Here is a 13,842-nt window from a genome sequence, read left to right on the forward strand (position 1 = left end):
GCAATTTGACAGTCCATGTGGGTTAGTTTCTGGGGAGGCAGACCATGTGGGCTAGTAAATTCTAGAATCTTTCTCTCTCTAACATATATATAACTTTTCCTAAGTTCTCTTATGCATGTATAACTTGTCAAGTATAGATTGTTTATTGTGGCTGAAAATTCTGCTGAGTTGTTTCCCAAATCAAAGCTGCTACACAGAAAACTAAAAGAATAAATCCTATTTAAATTTCCATCCTAGCTTTGTCTCAGCTTGTTGCACGTGCCAGAGTGAGGAGTTGTCGAAGCCTAGGTTTCACATCTTGAGTTTCATACCATCTTCCGTTTCCCCCCTCCATCAAGTAAATAATATGAATTAGGTTACGAGTGTAGCCATTTTCAGCTTTCTCTGTGTTGAGGAAGTATTCTGACACCCCTGTTGAGTAAGTGAATCAGCGATGTTCAGCTGTTGGTTTAAATATATTTATAGGGATGCGTAGTATGTTTAATGTCAATTTTCTTTCTTACTGTGTTTGATGCCCTTAGAGCTTCCTAATAAATGCTTCTTAAGTAGCACAACAGATCATACTGTCTGGGTCCCTGGTCATGATATGATCCAGTTCATCTTTGAATCATATGGCCTAGCGCCTCTTGGATCTCAAAAGATAGAAATGATGCACTTGAGCCAAGCTAACCTTAAATAATCTATTATTTCTCTGCTTTTTTTATCTCTCCAGCTTGCTTATTGCACCAGGGAGAGAAACGAATGTCAAGCCATTACCAGATGTAAAATACAGCAATAATTATGTGTCTATCTGCTGTTATTTTCACTAGCCCAGGTTCCTTTCTAACTATCCCCTGCCACTTTTAGAGAAAAAGCTTTTTAGAGAAAAAGCTTTCTCTAAAGGTCAGGGTTATTCTTAATTCATGGTCATATGTGTAATGCCACAATTATGTTTCTGTTGTTTTTATCTCTAGCCTGGGTTTCCTTTACCCACTAACCATTGTTGCTTTTTACAGAACAAAGCTTCAAACAACTGAATATCAGACAGAGGTCTTAAATCATTGCTAGGTGTGAAATACTATCATACCTCACACAATTTAGAACTTGTGTTTACTATCCATCCACTGTCTCTTTATCTTGAGGCCATGTATAAATGTTTCCCATGTTGTCCCTCTGTTAGGTCTGAGGAAGTGGCCCTGATCCAGGAAAGCTCATATTAAAATGTAGCAGTTAGCCTTTTTCAGGTGCCACAACCTCTTTGTCTTTAGCTTTTTCGCTTTTGTTTCGTTTCTCATCTGATCCGCCTGCACGGAGTAACACAGCCACCACTTTGAAAAGGACAAGCTGTCAATAGATCTCCCTCCCTATCTATCTATTTCAACTTTAAAAATAAATGTTCATTAATATTGCATATCCTAATATTTTGCCTGAGGAAGAGAAAGCAGGCGTAACACAAGCCCTACCAATGCAGACTTTAATTTAAAGTCCCAGCTTCAAAATAGAAGGAAACACATAACAACTCCAGTCCTTAATGCACCTTGCATCAGCACATGATCAGACCATATTATTTGCTACAACTGTTGGCTATTCAAGGAAACTAAGAATCCAGTATTACCCATGGCCTACTCAGAAGTAAGCACCACTGAGTACCATTGGGCTTGTTTCTGAGGAAGCAAGGATAGGCTTGCAGCCTGTGGTTACCTAACCCAAAGGATCAACTAACAGAAGACGCCAACCGTTCTATTTAATTTTCTGTTATTTCCCCCACACACACCTTCCTTTCCACTTTTCTTCTGAGCAGCCATGAACCTGAAAGGCAGCCATGCAACAGGTGAAGCCCTCCCAGAGCTGGAGAGATGTAGGGATGGGTGGGCCTGAAAACACCACCTGTTGCAGTTCTGGCTGTTGATGCGAGCTATTCATGGAGCACGTAGATATTCCCCCCCCTAAAAAAGGTGGGGGGAGGCAGAGTGGATTAAATACCGATGCCTAATAGTAACACAAAAGAAAAATAAAAGATAAAAAGGAAATTACATCATTTTTCAAAATCTGTCGCCTTGTTTATTCGCACCCTGTTCTAAAAATAAAAAAAGCAAGCAAGCTTTTTTTAAAACATTTGCCATTTTTTCTCTCTCTCTCTCCCTCCAGTGCAGCCCCACCCCTCTTCCCCCCTTTAAAAAAAAGAGAGAGAGAGGAGAATAAAAAAAGAAAAAAAAAAAGAAAACGGGTTCTGCAATTTCCTCGTGGCATTATGGGAGGAAACAAAATGTAGGCCGAGAAGAGCGAGAGGAGAACGCTCGGCGGCGGTGGGCCGAGGCGCTGCGGCAGCCAATAGGGGCGCGGCGTGGCGCGGCTACCGCAAGGGGCGGGGCGCCTATTTCAGCCCCAAAGGTGGGGAGCCCGGCCAGCCAGCCAGCGAGCCGAGGAGGAGGCGGCGGCATTTGCTGGGGGAAAAGCGAGCGGCAGGGAAGAGGGGTTGCCTCGGGGATCGGCGCCGGGGAAGCCAGCCCAGCCGGGGAGACGCGATCGCGGGGAGGGGAGGGTGCTGCTGCTTCGTTTGGCTCGGCAGCCCTCTTTTGCATCACCACCTTTGCGCGCCCAGGCCGGCAAAGCGGGGCGGGCTGGAGCGCCCCATTGCGTCTTAGTTCGAGGAAGTTTTTTTTTTGTAGTGGGGGGCCCAGAAAGACCCAGCACCCCTCATTTATTTTATTTTTGCTCCCCTCTCTCTCTCTGTCTCCCGTTTTCACTTCTTGAAGGCTTCGCCCAACACTGTGACGGTAAGGGGGGCGTGCGCGTGGTTGGGTGCGGGGAGGGGGGTAGGTGCGCGTGGCGTTGCAAAAAAAAAAGGGGGGGAATCGGATGCTTTTGGGAGGGTCATGAAAGGGATCCCGTTGAGCGGATGAGGGGGGGAGAGAGGTGAAAATAGGCAATAACGTTGTGGCCCTGGGAAGCGTGGGGATGGGGGTACATTTCCTTGCTCTTTTGCCTTTCATCGTTTCTTTTTCATCCACGCCCATTACCCTTTGCGCCGTGCGATGGCGCGCCTGTCTCCTCGGAAGCGAGTCCCCTTGAGTTCCGCCGGCCTGCTTTGGAACGCTTGGGGGATGCGGGATGGCGGCCGCCAGCGTGGGTTGGATTGCACCCTAGAGATCCGGCACCCTCTCAAACCAGCCCATCTTTCCGTTTGCGCTCAAGTGGGCCGGAGGGAGCGGGGCGCCACCTTCTCCGGCGAAGTCCAGCTGCCCCCCACCTCTGCTTTTGTATGTGTCTTGCTGGAGGCGGGAGGGGTCGGTGGCTAGCTCTCTCTCTCCCCCTTGGCTTCCGTGATCACCTCTGCAGTCATACAAATCGAAGCTCTTGGCTTCAAATGTTCCCTTCTGGGCTGCCGGCGCTACTTCTGCCTGCCCTTTTTTTTTCTTCTGTATCGATAGAAACCTTAGAGGCATCATCCTTTTATTCTCCACCCCGCTCCCATCTGCCCGATGCAAGGTCAAGCTTGAAATTTCCAGATTAGAGACTCTTGGTGGGGTGCTGGAGGATAACAAAGCCTTTTAGTTTCCGAAAACTGGGAGGAAGAAATGTTCCTCTTTTTTTTTCTTTGTGTCCCCCAACCTCTCACTTCTAGAAAGATTAGTCCCAGAGGTTCCTCCAAGGTGTTGGAAGGGAGGGTGGAGTAAAACTGACCCCCCCACCCCACCCTTTTGCCTCTTGGTGTTGCACCAAGGATGGTTTGGGGTCCTGGCTTCCTTTCACCTTGTCCCTCCTTCCTTGAATCCTCTGTGTATCCCATTGCTCTGCTGATCATGGATGTCGGGGGGTGGAATGTGGATCTTTCTAGAGTAGGTACTGGGAAAGGGGGGTGGTGGCCATTCTAAGGCCCTCTCCCCCCCCCCCAAAAAAAGAGAGATGGTTGCCTCCCTTGAAGGCCTGCAGGTGGAGCTCCTCTTGGACAGGATCCAGGAATGTGCATGGGAGGGGTACTTCTGCGCGTGGGTTCCCTAAAATATTTCTGCCATCCTTTCCTACCAGATTGGCTGAAGGGGACGCCGCCTCTCAGCCAGGTTGAAACAGCCCTAAGGACAAATGCAGAGGAAGCCACAGTTGATGTAGAGCCAAAGTTGTGATGGATGACACAGCAGGGGCTGGAAAGGGGCCAAGTGATTTTGAGATCTTCCCACCTTCCCTTGTTTCTCACCCCTTCCCACACCTCTGGCAACACCTTGCCTGGAGTCTGGGGATTTCCAAAAGCTTGCACACTACTGTGTTGTTGTTTTTTTGGGGGGGGCAGGGGACTGACAAAGTAATTCCCCTTAAATTGCTTTTGAGGGCAGTGAAACATCCTAGCCAAAAGCAAGAAGGGAAAGCATGTACAGTGGGGGTTTTCTCCCCTTTGGTAGAACAGGTTGGGAAGGTGCAATTTTAGGCTTCCTACCTTCTGAGAAAATTCCTGTGGCACGCACACGTCCCCTTTTGGCTACACTGACCTTCAGGGACAAGCTAAGTCATGCCCAGAGGTTGGAAAAGTTACTGGTTATTTACTTCAGTTTCCAGGAGCCAGCATAGACCTCCTAGGTGTCCGCTTCTCTGTCCAGAACAGTAACTTTCCTCAAATTTAGTCACGCTGCCGTGTCCTGGTAGAGTTTAGAATCCCCTTCCTCTCCATAGCTGGCCTACTAAATACTGCAGAAGCCGCTTCCTCTCCCTCCCCCCCCCCTTTTCCAGCCACCTTTAGCATTTCAGCTCATGCTTATTAAAATTCTTGGTTACAGTTACTGCAGAACAGCAAAGAAGAGAGCAAAGTATAGGGGAAAAAACACCAATGATTGAATCCTCTTTAGAGGATTATGACTTTATTTCTATTGAAGTATTAGTAAGTTTCTTTCTCTATCTCCCAGGGTCCCCGAAACTATGTACAAGAAAATTACAATACTCAAAATATGAACAAACCATCTTTAAAAGTTCCATACTGTGGATCCTTCTTTTTGCAAAAGTACTAAAAAAAAATCAGTTGATCCATTGTGATGCAGACATACCTCTATGCCCCCTTTACTGGAACACTTGACAGCCTTCATATGTATCAATTGTTATTCTTATTTTGTTAATCCAAAATAAACTGTGCATCAAAAGTCCCGTCTTTGGGAGGAAGATGGAACGAAAATCCTAACGTTGCTGCTATTTTTAATGGTCCGGATGCCTGATCATATCATATACTGTAGGCAACCTGTTGGAAAGACAATAAGGTGTGGAGCCAGGAGGAGGTGGAAGGGAAATTGATAGTTCAGGTGCAACTGCAGGGAGGAAAAAAGATACATCTCCCTCTCTTGAGCGATGAGGCTATCAGCTGAGCTTTCTTTGGTCATCTCTGAAGTTTATGCTATAATGGATCAGAAAGGCTGGTTCTTTTCCAGCAGCTATTGCATGCCGCAACACAGCATGAAAGCAGTGTATGCCTGTAAGAGGTTATTTCCTGGCATACAGTTATTTATGTTCTAAAGTGGTAAGGGTGGAAGCTTCGCGAAGTCAACAGGAGATGTTTAAATCCCCATGCTCCATCTGATTTGAGTTCATCATTGGGCTGGAATTAACAGGTTCCATACTGGAGTCCAAAAAGCTGCTGAAAAGTTAGGTTGTGGGTGGAGGATGGAGTGGGAAAAACTGCCCCTCCCTGGGTTTTTTGGGGGGGGAGGGGAACGACAATACCCACAATCCCTTGCCACTAGTCATGGTGACTAGGCCTTCGGGGAGTTGAGTCCAGATCATCAGGCGCACCCAAGTTTCCTTGTTCTGTTCCAGGTCATCTGCTGGGTTTTGCGTTCAGCAGTTCCTGGATTACGGCAACAGGGTGCCTCAAATCCAGCTCTGTTTTATTTTGAAGAGGAGGGTGTAGCTGAAGGGCAAAAAAATGTGCTTTGCAAGCAGAAGGCACCAGGTTCAATTCCCATCAGCTCCCATGATGTGGCTCTGCATAAAGCAGTTTCCCAGCTTCAGTAAAATGCAAGCAGTTTCTGTTTTGAGGTGGAAAATAGTGAACGTGGGAAGGGGTTCTTATCAAAATAGGGTTAAATGTGCTGCCTGCCCTTGGCATTTCACTGGGAAATAAAATGCCTTCAATTCATTTAGTTCTACCCTAGTTTCTGTTGGCTATTTGTTTAGTCCTAGGTGGCCTATTAAAGAAGAAGAAGAAGAAACCCCAATAAGAATATGGTAGGATATTGGGGAAGGGATTCTTCTATAGTGTTACTAATTTGAGAGGTGGGGGGGTCTTTTGGCCATTGCAGCGCATTGAAAGTAGACCTCATTTGGGCCCATCTGTGAAATGGGAACACTGGACGCTAAAGAAATGGAGGCCAAAGTGCCAGTGGTTTCCAAGGGCTTTACTGTAACAGGTTTAATGGAGGAAGCAAAGGTGGAAATCTTGGTATCAGTTTCCGGGAATGTAGCAGCCCATGCTATAAATGCAACAATGTTAATATTTTAAATATACAGAGGATTGGGGGGGGAAATCAGTCTTGATATAGTATCACAATGAAAAAAAAAAGAGGGAAGGATTGACAATTGTAACCTTGGCCCTCGCTATTATGTAACGGGTGGTTCCCTCCTCTCTCTCTTTTTTTTTTACATGGCAAGCTTTTATGCCTGCAACAAAGCTGTTCCTTCAGTCCCTCTCTGGGACAAGGCCAAGAGATGGGAATGGCTTACTGCATCCAATTTATTTTACAGGAAACCTCCGACTTTTAATCATGCCAAGTCTTGGCTTTAGCTGTACATAAATCCAGACCTTCAGAAATAAAAGGTAGATAATACCTTTCTTGGGCTACCAAGTATCAAAAATAGCCACGATTTAGGAGCTGCCTGTTTTTTACATTTAGCGGTCCAATAGTGGTATTATTTTTTTCCTCTTTTGGTTTTGCTGAAGGAACATTATCATCCATTCTTTCTTGGCTACCTCCTTGTTTTCCTGGTGGTGATGCCCCAACCATCTTTTGGCTAGTGATATAGGAAGGAGACTACCATTGCAAACCTTTGGAAGATCTTAGCCAGTGTGGTGTTTTCTGGACTGGTAGTGAACTGCTCTTCACTGCCTCTGGATGCTATCCTTTGGTTTTCATCAGTTACCAGAGAGTTGGGATTGGAAGCATCTGAATGCAAAACAGCGTTTTGCTGTTGGATGACTGTTGCTCGTCACCAAAGCTAATTGAATGGTTGCAGTGCACCGAAGGGGGGTTCAGTCTTCCTGAAAAGATGGGGTCTAAAGTTTTGTCCCAGCAACGCAGATTGACAAAGGAGAGGGAAGGGTTATAGTGTCTGGCTGCAGAGCGGGGGTGGTGGTCTGAGAGTTCAAAGCTCTGTTGTGCCTCTTGGAGGTGGATTAGCAACTGAGGTCAACCAGACTGGGTATGTAGTGTGAATTGTTCCTGTGGAGGTCTCTGAGGGCCACAGTTTGAATTGTGAGCACTAGGTTTCTTTTGGGGAATGGGGTGATTGACCTTCTAGTGTGTGAGGAAGGTAAAAATGGCTCCCAGATGCTTATAGCTTTCCTGCTCCTCTTCTAGAGAGACTTGTGGCTCTGTTTTTTGTTCTCTTTGCAAAAGGCCAGTTTAATTACTATCCTGGACATGACAGAAACATCATGTAGAATTCCTTGGGATATTCATCAGTTCTGTAGGGCAGCCTGGCTGCTTGTTCTGGAGATAATGGGGGTTGTAGCCCCATGTATCAGGTGGAGCAAGGCCAGTGAGTAAGAGTGCATGGGATTAGGTGGAGGATCTTGGCCAAGGGAGTATAAATTTCTCCAGGGTGGGAAAACCTTGGTGGGTGGGTGGAATATTCCAAATAAACTTTGCAACTTTATTTTTAACTTGCATGTTTGTGTGTGGAAAGCACATTCCACGCTGCACATGCAAAATTTATTTCATGTTAGGTATGGATTGCCTAAAAAATTCTGAATGCTGCAGCCTTGTAGGTCTTGTAGGTGGTGCAAACAAATCTCTGAACTCTTTGAGTTGCAAATTGATATTTGATCTTTTTAGCACCATATTGAAATGTTTACTGCTCCATGATGATTAGAAGCATTTCCATGTGAGCCTTTGTGATGTCCACTTGATGTACTAAGAGTGAATTGCATTAATGCCCAACAGCTGGCAGAGCTTGTGTAAAACATGTGGACTAGGAACTTTTATCAACAATGGTAGCTGAATTGTCATGGCTTTTGCTCCAGAAAGATCCTGGCATTGTAGCTGTGTGACCGTGATGAAGTTACTGTTGGGATGGTCTCTTAGGCCCCTCACAAATGGTTCCAAAAGCTACCAGATGGGATGTGGTTAAGCTCTCTTAAAAAATGGTTTTGATCCTTTTGAAAATGGAAGTGCCCAGCTTAGTATATCCTGCCTTCTCCATAAACCAAACTTTTCTGATTATATACCACCCCGTAGTACTTAAAGCACTCTCTGGGCGATTTATAATTTAATTATGGAGGCTGCAGATTTAATAACTAGATATGTGGATCGAGATCTTTGCACGCCTGCGCTGGTGGTTTTTAAGGCAGCTGAGTAGGAAGACTCTGTCTCCATGAATGTGTGTGGGTAAACAGTTATGCGGGGCCCGTTAAGCTACTATTTATGAAGAAAGACGTCCATGGCCAAGTTATTTCAGTAGGTGGTGATTGTGCAAGGAAGTGTGGGCATGGAAAACCTTTAGAATTACAGCTTCTGGCAATTGTTTCTAAAGCCCTACAACCAAATGGCAACCTCAAGTTTATCTACCCAAGTAGGGGGTGGGCAGGCAAAGTGGAGTTTCCAAATATTGCATGACTACATCTCCTATTAGCCATAATCAGTGGTGAGCAATGCTGACAGTTGTTGTCCAGCAATATCTGTAGGGCCACATTTTACCCACCCAGTGTGCATTTAGCAAGCATCATGTCCCTCAGAAGCCCACGTAGCTAGCTTTGCCAGGTTCTTAACGTGGGACTGCCAGCCTCCTTTCCCACCACCATGATGATCAAGCTCAGTGCAAATGTTTTGTGGGCAATAATCTCGGTTTCATTTATGAGGCAGTGGGGGATTTGAATGACGTGTTAAAAAAAATTGGGAGGTTTGTATGTAACCTGCACTTGCTTCACCTCTGATCCAGAGCAAGGGCTCTAAATCAGAAGCTGGCAGAATGTGACCCTTGCTTCCAGGCTATATGTGGCTGCAAATCCTTTTTCATGGCCCTTGGGAAATCCACCCCCTGCATTCTTATGGCCAAAAAATAAATAAATAAATAAATAAAGTGAAAAAATGCCAATTGCCTCTCACTGAGGGTTCTTGGAACAGTGGCTTTGCTTTAAAGAAATATAAGAGATCACTCTGAACCTCCAAGAAGTCTTCAGAAGCAGAATTCTAGGAAAGAGAAGTGGCGAGTGACCTTGTTTTAGATACTTCATGAGAGTGGAAGCGTTCTTGGAAGACCAGTCTGTGCGGTAGTCAGCTTGTTCTGTCCTTTGACCTCCGCCTTGTTTTTTTTTCCAGGTCCATCATGTCTGACAGGAAGGCTGTGATCAAGAATGCGGACATGTCCGAGGACATGCAGCAGGATGCAGTTGACTGTGCCACGCAGGCCATGGAAAAGTACAACATAGAGAAGGACATAGCAGCGTACATTAAAAAGGTATTGGGAACAGCATCATAAGGAGAGTCGTGCTTGATCAGACCAAGAAGGTGGTGTCCTCTGCTGTCACATTATCTCATAACCCACCATCTGAGATTTCTGGGATGTCCTGGAGCCAGGGGTGTAAATCCTGATCCTTGGACCAAACGTAGGGACAGATTCATGCGTTACAAGGTGTTTTTCAATAAACAGGTACCGTCAAGTCAATTCTGACTTACGGCGAACCTTTTCAGGGTTCTATGGGTAGAGGATAAATACTCAGGTGTGCTTTACCATGTTTCATAAGATCCCAGGTTATATTATTCCTGTCCCACTGTTTCTTTGGCCAAAAAAAAAAAAAAAAAAAAAGCCGCCACTGCCATCAAACTGGGGTCTGAAACCTGAAATGAGTTCTGGTTATTTCTGGTTCTGGACACTTATGGAAGGAGCGGGCCCACAAGGACATCTGGAAATAGGCCTTTGGACTTCTCCATCCCGTTTGAAGGAAGAGCGGCTTGTACAGGGCCGCTCTTCTATGGGGTCCAGCTCGACAAATCCCTCAGCCTTTGATCAGGATAGTGGCAGGTTGTATGAAAAGTTAGCATAATAGATCTCCGTGCTTGTGTCAGTCTTTAAATATTGGTGGCAGGTGGATGGTCATGTGCTGCTCCTCTTCGGTTACTAGATTTTGGAGAGCTGAAGTTACCCAATTAAGATGATCAACTATAGGGTTAGAGATAAAGGAACACAGAATGTCACTGAATTTTGGCTTTAACAGTGTCCCACGTGCAGAGGCAGGATGGCACAGACCAGACTGGAAAAGGCCATGTTTTGGTGCCTTGCTTGTGTATTCTGCAAAGATGTTTATAAATGGAAGTTGGACTCGGCTGGAAGAAGCTCGGCCAACCTATTTTTATAGTGTGCTGTAACATAACTGGGTAGTCTCTGAAATGGGGAAACCCTTTCTCTTCTGCCTCATTTCCCCTGGACTGTAATCTCCATAGGGTAGGGTCCGTTTGTTGTGGCACTCTGTAAAGTGGAATTGGTAGTGTGTGGCCCTTCAGACATTTCTGGACTCCCACTCCCATCATTGTTGCCTACAGCCAGTGGTCATGCATGATGGGAGTTGTAGCCTATTTGTCTGCCTTTCCAGTAAAAGTCCTCTGTTTCTTAGACACTGCTAGGACTTGTTCAAGTTATGGCAATCTAAATAAGATTTCTGATGTGTGTGAGATGCTTGAGGAATAGTCTTACGCATGTTACCCCGAGGGAGTTTCCATGGCCAAGCAGGGATTCAAACCCAGGTCCCTGCATTGTTGTCTAGGATAAGATGACTTTATTACGGTCAAGGACCAGCAAGGAATTGTAGTCTGTTCTTCTATCCCAGTGCTTCAGAACTTTGAGTCCCCAAATATTCTTGGACTACAACTCCCAGAAATCTTGGCCAGCACAGCTAGAGGTGAAGGCTTCTGGGAGTTTTAGTCCAAGAACATCTGGGGACCCAAGGTTGGCACCATTGCTCTATCTGCTACCTCACACTGGGATTTATCCACCCTCTGTGGAGGAGCATACAGTATATGACTGATTCTTTTCTCTTTTCCTCCTTGGCTTTCTCTCTGTCCTTTAGGAATTTGACAAGAAGTACAACCCCACTTGGCACTGCATCGTGGGCAGAAATTTCGGCAGCTATGTAACGCACGAGACGAAGCACTTCATTTACTTCTATCTGGGCCAGGTGGCGATTCTCCTCTTCAAGTCGGGCTAGAAGGCAGGTGAAGTTGACCGCGGGGGACACGGCGAGCGAGGAACATGGACTGTAATGCACTGAAGGCAGGGAGCTTCGGCTTCCTTTACTATGGCTGTGCCACTGCATGGACTGTATACTATATTTAATGTGTATATGTTGCAGTTTAAAAAAAAAACACCTAAAATTCTGTTTGTAATTTTTTTTTGTTCATTTTGGTTGCCTGGGAGAAGAAAGGCAGCAGATTTTCCTTCCCTCCTTTTATCTTTTTTTCTTCTTTTTTCTTTTTGGTTCTGTTTTTGGGTTCCTGCTTTGTTTTTTTAAAAAAAGAAATTTCTGTTTTTTCTTTTGCACTAGGAGAACTGTAAAATGCTTCAACAATGGCCTTTAAGTGGGAAGAGGAAATGATCGAATAAATAAAAATAGAACCTTTAATTCCATGAAATATATCTTTTGGTTTTAACGTTCCTGGAAAAAAAAATCGCAAAACAAAACTAACAGAGATAAAAATTGAGTTGGGGTCCTAGGGGGAGGGGGAGGGAATTTGACCAAATGAGGTTCCCAAAGGTGTAATATTTTTTATACTCTTCCTCCCTCACCTTTAATATTATATGTATGGTTATGATTTTCAGGAAAATGTGGTGGTTTGAGGCAGCCTTCTGAGTTGTCTCAGCTCAGTTGGCTCCCTCCCCTTAGTCCTGTATCCAGCACAAATTGAGAAGCCCAAAACTGGTTATTTAGTTGTAAAATAAAATTACAATATCTATCTATGCCACATGTTTCCAAAACGGGACCTCTAGGTCCTACCTATGTCCTCAAGCCTCACCAAAGCCCCTTGAGTGATTATTTTAAAGAGAAGCTGCCTCATGCTTGCTTTAATGGTTTGAGAGCATTGCCTCGGCCCAAGAGCCCAGGCCTTGATGACTAGGCCTCTTTCCACATCACCTTTTCAAGTTGACGTTGCCTTATCGTGGCTCGCTTCTTATCACTGTTATCTGGGCAAGGTCGTGTCCAAAATTGGTGGCTTGGTGTAAACTCTGTTGTTGTTTTCAGTCTGTCTGTCTTGACTCAGAAACGGCCATCTCTCATGGCTGACGTCTCTCCCTTCCTCTGCCAGTTCCTAGGTGAGAATCAGCAGAAGCAAATGCGGAGCACTCCTGTTCCCGAAATTTGGAGGATTGTCCCTCTTCAGCTTCCTTAGCATTTAGTTACAGATTTTAGTTTTGAACCTGAACAGTGTTAGATGGCTTTCGTTGTTCAGCAAGGTCACCCTTAAAGGCGGAGGAATGGCTTTAGCAAAACCCTGGTTGCTTTATGCAATTACATATACCAGTTAAATTTGGGAGAAGAGTTGGAGTCTCCCCATCTCTGTGGGGAGGGGGGGAAATGGGTCTGGGATATTGTATCAGCCAATTCATACTGACTTTGGTTTTGGATCATAAGGGCGTAGGTGTGTGGTTATATATTTCAGAGCTGGTGGGGAAGGGTGCTTGGTCATTTTCTTGTTGGTTTTTCTTCTTTCCTGTTTCTTTTTGGCTGTGGAATAATGAAGATGCCCTGTTTCCCTTTGTTTTTTTTTCTGAAAAGCAAACAAAATAGGTTCTTGTGTCTGTGCAAAATCCAAAGTATGCCTACAACTTTGTACAAAATCTCAGTAGAACCATCTTGTGAAATCAGAAACCAAAACACTGACGTTGGTGTCGTCGTTGTAATTCCATGTTGACTGAGATTTGAGGGGGGAGGAAGTGGCGAGGTGCCTTGGGGGTCCGATTGGGGTGCTCCAGTGGTCAAGTTCATACTGAACTCTGCCCTTCATGCGCAAAAAAAGAGGTGAATGTCTGTTTTTCTTTTTCTCCTTCCTTTCCCCCCCATGCATGAGTCTACCTGTGTGAACATGCTCGCACTTCATGGAGTGTGAAAACATAACGTTCCCTTCCTAGCTGCAGTTGCTCAGAACAAGAAGAAAAAAGCCCTTTTTATTTTTCAATGACATTAAAAAAAATAATTGACACATTTAAGAATGCTGTCTGGTTTGGTTCTTTGTGTGGGGTGGGGAAATGAGCAGAACATGGTGAATTTCAAGAGTTCTGGGCTACACTTTTGCCAGCAGAATGCCTTTAATTGGTGAAACACCGGGGTTACATGTATGAATGAAGAGGTTATGGTCTCGCCCTGAGCTGTAGACTCTCCAGATTCTTTCATGAGGTGGTAGGAAATGTACAGGGGTAAGCAGTTGGTCCATTTAGTGTACTGGTGGTCTGGAACCTCGGAGCTTGAGATGTTTTCTCCTACAACTTCCAGAACTTCTTGGCTGTAGCTCCACTTCCTGGGGCTTTCAAGGCCTGAAGTCCAACAAAAGACTTGGAGGGCCACAGGTCATATGATCAGCCTTGCCCACTGATGAGGGATCATGGGAGCTGTAGTTCAGGACCTGGGGAGGCCCTCTAGGTATTATTGGACCTTCACGTCCTGCCACCCTGGTCAAGGAT

General features: G+C 45.3%; 1 protein-coding gene across 1 annotated transcript; it reads left to right on the plus strand.

Moving 5' to 3' along the window:
• The first annotated feature begins 2,382 nt into the window (after nucleotides 1-2,382).
• On the plus strand, nucleotides 2,383-13,374 carry DYNLL2 (dynein light chain LC8-type 2). The gene is made up of 3 exons (XM_020786840.3): nucleotides 2,383-2,756; nucleotides 9,492-9,630; nucleotides 11,237-13,374. Exons 2-3 carry the CDS (start codon nucleotides 9,499-9,501, stop codon nucleotides 11,372-11,374), a joined length of 270 nt encoding a protein of 89 aa, XP_020642499.1. The 5' UTR covers nucleotides 2,383-2,756; nucleotides 9,492-9,498; the 3' UTR covers nucleotides 11,375-13,374.
• The last annotated feature ends 468 nt before the right edge of the window (nucleotides 13,375-13,842 follow it).

The sequence above is a fragment of the Pogona vitticeps genome, chromosome 7, assembly GCF_051106095.1.
Source record: "Pogona vitticeps strain Pit_001003342236 chromosome 7, PviZW2.1, whole genome shotgun sequence".
NCBI lineage: Eukaryota > Metazoa > Chordata > Lepidosauria > Squamata > Agamidae > Pogona > Pogona vitticeps.

What these genes read in the sequence shown, in the direction of transcription:
- DYNLL2 (XM_020786840.3), top strand. Translation starts at nt 9,499, where the DNA reads ATGTCTGACAGGAAGGCTGTGATCAAGAATGCGGACATGTCCGAGGAC. An exon ending in TAGCAGCGTACATTAAAAAG is followed by an intron (nt 9,631 to 11,236) that starts GTATTGGGAACA and finishes TCTGTCCTTTAG; the next exon opens with GAATTTGACAAGAAGTACAA.